Source organism: Oryzias latipes, chromosome 1 (genome assembly GCF_002234675.1).
Source record: "Oryzias latipes chromosome 1, ASM223467v1".
In the NCBI taxonomy this organism is placed as follows: domain Eukaryota; kingdom Metazoa; phylum Chordata; class Actinopteri; order Beloniformes; family Adrianichthyidae; genus Oryzias; species Oryzias latipes.
The window spans coordinates 35,994,960-36,004,336 of NC_019859.2; the positions used below are offsets into that span (position 1 = coordinate 35,994,960).

Below are 9,377 nucleotides of genomic sequence, written 5' to 3' on the forward strand. Positions count from 1 at the left end.
TGTAAACGGAGCGCTGCTCCAACCGTGTGAGGCGTGTCCCGTCTGACTTTTCCAGCCTGAGCGGGTTTTACAGGTTTCTGAGGACGCTCACAACCGGTGACGGTTCACGTATTTCCTCCCATTCTTAGTTAATATTACACACGTTTGACCAGAATGTCATGCGATGTCATGGCGAGGAGACGGACGAGGGGCATCGAGTTCAGCCAAACTCGGTGACTTCAAGGAGGTCGGCACTAGCCAGGATTCCGATGGAGGGGCTTTGGTTTCTAGTATTGCGGGGGTCCCGCTTTTCTTTAAGATGTGGGCCTTAAGCTGCAGCTTTGCTTGGTTTAAAGCTTTTTTTTTTTCTTTTCTTTTTTAAACTCAAAGGTCAAAAATCTACTTTTCTAAAGGGAAAAACACAAGCAGTGGAGTAGAATCATGCTCTCCTGTTTTTAATCATTCCCAGCTTGGCAAACATTCCCCTGAGTCCAGAGACGGCCCAGGACCAAGAGAGGCGAATTCGCCGTGAAATCGCCAACAGCAACGAGCGCCGCCGGATGCAGAGCATCAACGCTGGATTTCAGTCCCTCAAAACACTCCTGCCACACACCGACGGGGAAAAGCTCAGCAAGGTGCCCAACTCTCCGTCTTATGACATTATTAGCATTTTTCTTTATAAAGTACACAACATCTCTAGCCCTTGTGCTGTCCTATGGGGTCTAGATGACCCCCCCCCCCCCCCCCCCCTTACATTGAGGTGTTCTCCCTACCATGACAAAGGTGGATAAAGGTGGAAAGATTTCATGTAATCCATGGACACCAGTGAAGATCACAAATCATTGAAGAAAAAAGGTTCAGAGCACTGTCTAGTGGGTCTAGATGACCCAACTCCCAATGTTAACGTGCTTTAAGGCACGTTAACATTGGGAGTTGGGTCATCTAGACCAGTGTTTTTCAACCTTTTTTGAGCCACGGCACACTTTAACCTTGACAAAAATCCCGCGGCACACCAGCATCCCAAAAAAAAAAAACAGAAACTCATAGTCTGTTTTGATCTACAGCCCCCCCCCCCCCCCCCCCCCCCCCCGGCAATCTGACGTACATTTTTGTGATAATTGTGGCAGAAAAAGCAGGAAGTTGCAGATGTTTTTCTAAAAGATGTAATAAAACTTAAGTTACATACAAACTGTATGTTCGTTGTGGTTTCAAGACGTTTAACAAGGACGACTCATTGTACGCTGAGGCGCTGTCCCGTCCCTTTAAGCCAATGCATCATGGGAGATGTAGTGTGAAAACTGCGACAAAACGGCAGAAAGACTCGCGTCTCTGAGCTTCATGGTTTTGTTCTCTTGTTCCACGGTCTGATACCGGATTCTGTGGAAAGCTACACCGCTAAAGACGAGCTTTAGCTGGTATTTTTGTCGGAACTGAGTGAGTTATGAGCTAAATTGGAACAAGGAAGTGAAGACTTTAAACACTTCTGATTGGTCAGACTGATGACATGTGATTAAGCCTTCAAGAAGCTGCGGGACTTTTCAGATAACAGTTATAGCTGCAGCTAAATCGCGTTACCGTCATTCTTATAAAAATGTCTTTAATAGAATCAAATAAACACAAAGAAAAAAGTATTTCATGATCTTTTATATTCCTAACTACTCAGTGTTTTATCAGGACCTGTTTGGATGAACAAAGAGCTGATTTACTGGAGATGGGAAATGTTTTTAGATCAGTTAATGAGGGCAATTTTCCACGGCACACTAGTGTGCCACGGCGCACTGGTTGAAAAACACTGATCTAGACCCACTAGACAGCACAAGGGATAGAGATGCTTTAATCATTTGCGAGGCAGGCTTTGCACCGTTTTGACCTTTCGCACCGAGACCCTTCCAACTGCTAGAACATGGGTTAGCATCGTACATCGACAGTCCAGTGTGAACGCCGTATCCTAAATGTGCGTTCTTGAACCACCCGGCGTGAACGCCGCGTACGACACACCTGCACTCTTCGCCCGTCACCACGACCCTCCTGCCACCGGGACAACCCAAAAACCTGCACCACCTCTACGGGTGGATGTGATTAGGATCTAACCTGTCAGTCCTAACACTGCACCATCCACCCTTCATCCATCCACCCATCATCCATCCACCCTTCATCCATCCACCCATCATCCATCCACCCATCATCCATCCACTCATCCATCCACAATCCGTTGATCACATGGTTTCTCCTCTGCTAGGCGGCCATTCTGCAGCAGACGGCGGATTACATCTTCACCTTGGAGCAGGAAAAGACGCAACTTTTAGCACAAAACAATCAGCTCAAGCGCTTCATTCAGGTGACTGCTGTGCTTTTCATTTTCACATTAGCAAGTTTGCAGGAATGTTATGATAATATGCTGTAAATGATTCATTCGTCCACTGAGAAATGTATTAAAAAGACATTTTCCCCACATCATCAGTGTTTTTTAGTTTGACCAGAACCTGAGCTTTCATGAAAACACTTGGCGGCTACTTTCTGCATTTCATAGCAAATGTTTTTCATAAACCTGGGCTGCACCTTTAAACAGTCCTCCTAGCTTCTGAAGGGAACTTCTGACCATCTGCACTTGTTTGTTGTGGAAAATTCCGACCCGAAAAGCTCCACAGGGATGCTGCAGAATGGGTTTTCCATCCAACGCCGTTTCTTTCTCATGCTAGGACTACAACGGTTCATCGCCTAAGAGGAGGCGAGCCGAGGAGAAGGATGAAGGAATCGGCTCTCCAGACATGCTGGAGGAGGAGAAGGTGGAGGAGCTGAGGCGGGAGATGCTAGAACTGCGGCAGCAGCTGGACAAAGAGCGCTCAGCCCGAATGCACCTGGAAGAGCAGGTGAGCTGTGGCCTTCGTCTGGGAGATGTGTTCAGGTTGAGCGTCGACCGACTGAATAACCAGCAAAGGAGGAAGACGGCGGTTGTCCCACGCCATCATCAGCTCGACAGGTAGTTCCTGAACAGCAACCTGGATCAGCCGGAACGGCAGGTTCTGGCAACGGCCGAGAACCCGAGGAAGCAGAGAGGAGCCAGTCAGACACTTACTTCCCCTTTAATCAAGTCAAATATCTGGGAAATGCGGCCTCTCGTTACTGCACCACTCTTTCTAACTGCAAATAGTTTGTAAAATATCCATTTTCAAGAGAAGATAAACCTCTCACTTTCATATTTCCAAAATACAGAGTGGATCTTTAAATATTCTAACGGCAGTGACGTCTAAGTTCTTCATATAAATTAAGAAGGAATTCCAAATGGGATAAAAATCTGGAGTACAACCTCTAGCAGAAAGAAATGTTTTCTCCAAAACCAAATAATGTAAAGATCATTTATCCACATCTGTAAGTTGGAGAAAATTGAGAAGAATAAGTCTGCTAGCAATCAAGGTCCCGAAGATAATTATGTTTTGTGCTTTGAGGTTGAGATGAAGATCCTGTGGGATTACACCAAATATTACAGAAATGACAGGTTTTATCTGAAGAGAATTTACTGCCAAAAGAAAGTGAATTTTACACAGGACCATAATATATGTGAGAGGGTGGCTGTTGACATCGATAACAAATGTGATTATTATTTGGAAGGAACTTTGTAAGTATAGCTTTAGACCAGAGGAGTCGATTTTAAACCAAGTAAGGCCATCTTTAACCTTTTTAGAAACTCATAATTGGTTGAATACTATAAACTCATTGTTTTCCTGTTTCTCTTTCTTTATTCTAGTATCTTCCTCCATTTTTTGCAGCTTAACTCCTCCCATAATTCTACTCTGGCATTTTTCACAAACACATCGTTTTTGTTATTTTGCCGTTTCCACTTTATTTATGGTCAACTTTGATCATTTTCTTCTTTCTTTTTTACCAATTCTAACCCTTTAAGCTTCATTTTCATTCAGCCCTGCAGTTTCTCCTGGTTTGCAGTTGCGTTTGTGGGTTTCACGGTGCGAGAAGTCGTTTTGAACGCTGCTTCTCTGCTTGCTGTCATTCTGGCAGGTCCGCTCTCTGGACAGCCAGCTGTATCCCGAGCGTCTGAAGGTGATCACCCAGCAGGTGGAGGAGGAGCAGGTCCTCGTTCAGAGCCAAACGCTGCTGCGCCTGCAGCAGATCCACTCCGTAGACCGAAAGGCGCCGAGCCCACAGGTCAGAAACAACCGGAGACTCGCTCCGTGCTTTCAGAAGCTGTGCTGTCCGTCACACGACAATCCACTTGAATCCATCCCACCCTGGGGTCTTTCCCATTTACATGAGGTTTCTTCAAAGTTCTGTTGTCCTTCTATCTGGAGGATGTCTTACGGTCAGAAACACACCTCCTCTTTAATGCTGCAGCTCTGCAGGCGACGACAGGAACTGCAGCGCCCCCTTGATGACAACGGACACAGTGCAGGGCTGCTTTACATCATGTCCTGCACACCCAGGGATGCTAACAACTTATAAAAACACAGCCTTCTGCTTGGATTCAGACATTTTCCCATGTTTAGGACGCAAACTGGACTTCATAACAAATTATGCCACGGTCCGGGTGAATTCTCGATTCTGATTGGCTGCTGGGTGTGCATTAAAAAGTGACGTCGCACGCCTAAAAAAAGTAGTTCCGGTCACGTAGCTTAAATGTTCTGTATCACTAAAACATCATCTGGACAAAAACAAGCGGGAAGAAGTGAACGTTCTCTGTGATCTGATGCTTTATTTAACACATCGTGATCATCAGCATAGATGTATAACGCTTTATGGCGCCGGACTTTGACTGCAGCAGTAGTGCGCGCCTTGTCCCAGTAACAAATAGCTCGCTTTTTGTGAAAAAAAACGGATCCAAGCTGTAAAAATAACCAGAATTAAGGACTTAAAACTGGTTGAATATTATTTTATTTCGTAAGTGACCACAGTATAAGCGGGTTAATGGCCGATAAAGTGTGCATTATTAGAATTAACGCACGCCATCAGGTTTCCACGTCGTGCGTTAATTCCGATAATGCACTCTTCATCGGCTATTGACCCTTACATACATCACCAAAGTCAGATTTTTGCTGCGGCGATTCCGACCTTCTTATTTTCATCTTTTGATTGTTGTTGTTTTCAGTCTGTTGTGTTTTAGGACTATGGTTTTATGCTATGCCTATATATGGTAAATGACGTATTCCTATATGATGCCTTAGTAGCCCAAAGTGCTTTACAGCCACAGTCCCATTCACACACTCCGCCGCCGAACACCGGCGCCAGCCTATACCCCCCAGGAGCAACGTAGGGTTCAGTGTCTTGCCCAAGGACTCTTCGACATTTGGGCGGGCAGGGCGGGAACCGAACCCTCGGAATTCCAATAGAGGTCGACCGCTCTGCCTCTGCTTTTATGTCGAGCAGCTCGTGTAGCACACATGTTGATGGAAGTCGCTCTACGAGTGAAGTGATTGGTTGATCGGTGGTATATTGATCTTTTGTTGTCTAGGTTCTGTCTTTGCCCACTCCTCCGGCCCCAACCCACCACCCCACGGTTATTGTCCCCGCCCCAGCACTTACCCAGCAGCCCCAGCATCACGTCACAGTGGTGACCATGAGCCCTTCGGTCCACACCAGCAGCGTGTCCACGTCCAGACAGAACCTGGACGCCATCGTGCAGGTGGGTGGGCCTCGGTTCTGACCTGGCAGGGGTTCCTGCGGGCGCCGGACGCGTGATTGGCTGTAACCGTCGCTCAATCTCCCCCGCAGGCGATCCAGCACATCGAACGCACTCAGGAACGACGAGCCAGCACCGAGGAAGAGCAGAGAAGAGCGGTCATCGTCAGCCCCGCCCACGTTGCCATGGACACCGCCTGCTCAGACACAGACACGGACACAGAGGGGGAGGATTGTTTGATGAACTAATGGATCCATCCCATAAACTCTGGTTCAGAGAAACACTTCAAATCAAACTCACTGTAAGATTCCATCCAAGAGCTTCAAAAAACGCCATCCAAGCTCCAAAACCCAGAGGTTAAGCTCTTCGTCCGTCTTGTACTGTCATTTTTTCTGAATACTAAAAACATAAAGAGATCGCCGTGCAGAAAAGGGTTGTGGGACTAAATCCGCCCGTGTCAGTCTGTCGTGCGTCTTTGCGTGCTTCATATCCTCTTGGTAGCATCATATCGTCACTGGAACGCTGGCAGCATCATGGCAAACGGATGGCGGCCGCGTACCGGGGAGCTGAATGTAACCGCGCGTCACGCCAACCGTTTGTGGCCTGAAGATCAGCCCAGTGTTCTCTTTATGTGATGCCAATCACCAACCCCAAAATCCTAAAAAGTTTCCAATTTGGACAAATTTCCGAGTTGGAATGATAGAATTGCAACTATATCTGATGTACTTGAAGGAGAAAAAAGCTGTTTTGGTGTCTAGAAAATAAGCTGACCGATCGTGACGTTCTTCAGGTTGGTGGGAGTTTGGTGTCGGTGGAAGCCAACGCTCAGACTACCATTTATTAAGTTGTGTGCAGATTTACAAACTGGAGGATTGGGACGTTGCCACGGACACCCGGAGACGTCATGGGTCCATGCCATCTTGTTGCCACGCTTAGCTAAGCCAGCCGCGGCCCCCCTTCTGATGTGTCTGCGGGCGGGTGGAGGGTTTGGGGACGTCTGGGTGGGGGGGCTTTCTGCTTTTGCTTCCAATCAGATAAATTTTGTCGGAATCCGGCGTTCCCGAATCTGGAAAAATGAAAACGTCCGATCCCCGGCGTGTCTCTACAGACTTGCATCTCATGGTCTGGTCGTGGTCTGTAGCTCCAGTGACTATGCACTTGCGCAATTGCTGTTTATGCAATTTCATCTTGTGTACATTTTGTTGGTGGCATTTCTATGTGAGGCAAAGTTCTCTATGCACCTGTAAAGGTCTGTACCTGACATCTACAGTGTACGTGTCAAACTTGACGCGCATTTGGAAAGAATGTAGTCTTTACTTGCCAGGTGCTCTTTCCGACGCTCTGCCTGCGAGCAGAGGCCGAGGCCAGAACCCGTCCCGTCAGCCAGTCCCTCTTGCATGTGCCTGATCCCATGTTTCCTTTGGAATGAGGCTTTTTTCTTCGGGGGGGGGGGGGGGGGGGGGGGCACAGTGGGACCACCTCCAACCTGTTTCAGAAAAGGAAACTGATTTGGCAGCTCGGGTTGGAGAGATTTTCGGCATATCACACCGTAGGAACAGGGACGATAGATGCGCTCCGTTACTTACAGTCGTCTTGGGAATCGGACTGGAAACCTCTGCCATCCTCCCGTCTGTCATGTTTCTGACTTGATGCTGTAAACATTCCTTTGTTTGTGGACGTTCATTTGCCAATGTCACGGATGTTAGTCCTCCGTTTTCCTGTTTTCCGCTCCACCCTTGTGTTTCTTTCTAGCGAACACGCCGCTGATTCCTTCACTCATCACAGTCGTTTCAGAGGGATGTCCATATCTTTGTACAGTTTGTTTGTTTTTCCAAATAATGTTGAGCCATAACCTGGATTTCTGATGTTTTTCTTCTTCTTTTGAATCAGTTTTCCCGTAGATCTTTCTGTACGTTGCGTTGGCCACATTGTTGTATTTGGGTGTATTTTAAACATGATATGAAGCACTTGTTCTGTACTGTCCAAATCAATTATGAGGATGTTCTTTCTTCTGCAGCCAATACTTTTTGTAAGCTCTTTGCTGTTATGTATTTGAAAGTGTCTCTACCTTTTCCTCTCGTTCTGTTTGTTCCCCGACCTGCTTTTCATTTCCATTTATATTTTTTTAATACGTTTTTGTGACATCAAGTTTTGTTTCTCTGTCAGACTGGGACAATGACAAACTGTTATATTTTGTTTATAAAAATGTGGAGTAAACAGATCTTTGTTAAGATGAAAAAAAAATAAAATTTGTACTTTGTTTTTTTTTTACTATACTTCTGTTTGGTTTATGGAAAGTTTCTCTCCAGCAGGGGGAGATGATGAGTAACGAAACCGGTTTAATTTGGCAGTTCGAACATTAGAACAATATTTTAGCAGCAAAACAAGGGAAAAATTGTTGTAAGATAAAAGAATATTAACTACATCCAACATAATAATCAGGCTTTTGGGGGAAAAGGAAATAAAACGTGACGTCAAAGCAGCCATGAACCTGCAGGAAGTAATCCGACAGGTTTGATTGACTGATCTATCAAATCTGAACTGAAGGACCCCGCCCTCCAAAAGATTCTCAGTGGGACAAACCATCGAAGAAATGAAGGGGGACTAAATTTCTTATAGGGCTTAAAAGAAATATTACAAAATCTACTAATGAATATATCCAAACTTTCACACATGCAAAGTTTTGTTGACCTGGGAAAAGGCCACCATTTTGAATGAAAAAAAGTGTTTGCTTGACAAGGATCTTGTATGACCCCGCCCCTTTTTACAACACCTGATGTGCGTATTTCTATTTAGTTTTTTTCTCCTCAAAACATTCACATTACCTTCTGTATCTAGAAGAGATACTTGTTTTTATTGATCCTTTCTAGCCTCGTCCCGTTCCATCAGTGACATCTGCTAGGTTGTTTTTTTTGAGTACACATGTAAACTTGCTTTGTTTTAAACCTTCATCCAACCTTTAATACCTTCTACAAATGTAAGCTCCTCCTAGAGGTTTAAATCTGTCACCTCTTAACTCCCCAAGACATTTTAGGAAGCAACTGTGGAAAAAAAAACAGAAGTTGCAGATTTTGAACGCCGTTAGCGTGTCGCGCTAGCCAAAAGGCGTTCCACTAATGCTCTTGTGTACTGGACCTTTGTGCACAAGAATACAAGAATCTTTCAAGCTGAACAAAACAATCGCTGTGTCCGAATTCCTTCACTACAACCTTCATAGTTCACTATATAGTAGAGTGTTCTAGTGTGTCTGAATCTACGATTCCAAAATCCGGATTTTTCTAGAAATTTCCCAGAAGTCTCCGCGAAAAACCAGTGTTCATCGATGCTCATTAAATCGTCAAATATAGACCACAATGCATTGCGTTGGAACAATTTTTGCCAGAAAATTTTATTTAAAAGTATTTTTTGATAAACCATCAACGTTTTTATTATAGGGAGACAGTGGACTCATAAATAATCGTCTCAAAACTCTCATAATAAATATATTTTTACTTTGTGAAAGTGATGACGTCATATCCGCCTTAAAAAAAAATAGTGACCATGGAGTCTAAATTGATTTAAAGTCCAGGGCACTACATAGTAGCACTATATAGTTTTTTAGGGGTTAGGGCAGGAATTCAGACACAGACACTATGAATATCTTCAGAAAGTGGGCGTGGTCAGCATAACTCCTCAGTTGTTTACTTTTGCAGATTCCTCTAAAAATGACACAGATCTGTTCGTCAGCCCCGGACGACCAGAACATCAAATGGTTGCTATAGAGATAAAA

At 45.1% G+C, this 9,377-nt stretch overlaps 1 protein-coding gene across 2 annotated transcripts in view; it reads left to right on the top strand.

Annotated features, from left to right (window-relative positions):
• Positions 1-7,871, top strand: part of LOC101157191 (transcription factor AP-4) — a 10,845-nt gene extending 2,974 nt beyond the window's left edge. For both annotated transcript variants that reach the window (XM_023949082.1, XM_023949094.1), the window contains exons 2-7: positions 449-614; positions 2,219-2,317; positions 2,679-2,849; positions 3,994-4,140; positions 5,441-5,611; positions 5,701-7,871. In XM_023949082.1, the coding sequence (XP_023804850.1) occupies positions 449-614; positions 2,219-2,317; positions 2,679-2,849; positions 3,994-4,140; positions 5,441-5,611; positions 5,701-5,856 (910 nt within the window). In that variant the 3' untranslated portion in view covers positions 5,857-7,871. The remainder of the gene's footprint in view (positions 1-448; positions 615-2,218; positions 2,318-2,678; positions 2,850-3,993; positions 4,141-5,440; positions 5,612-5,700) is intronic.
• The last annotated feature ends 1,506 nt before the right edge of the window (positions 7,872-9,377 follow it).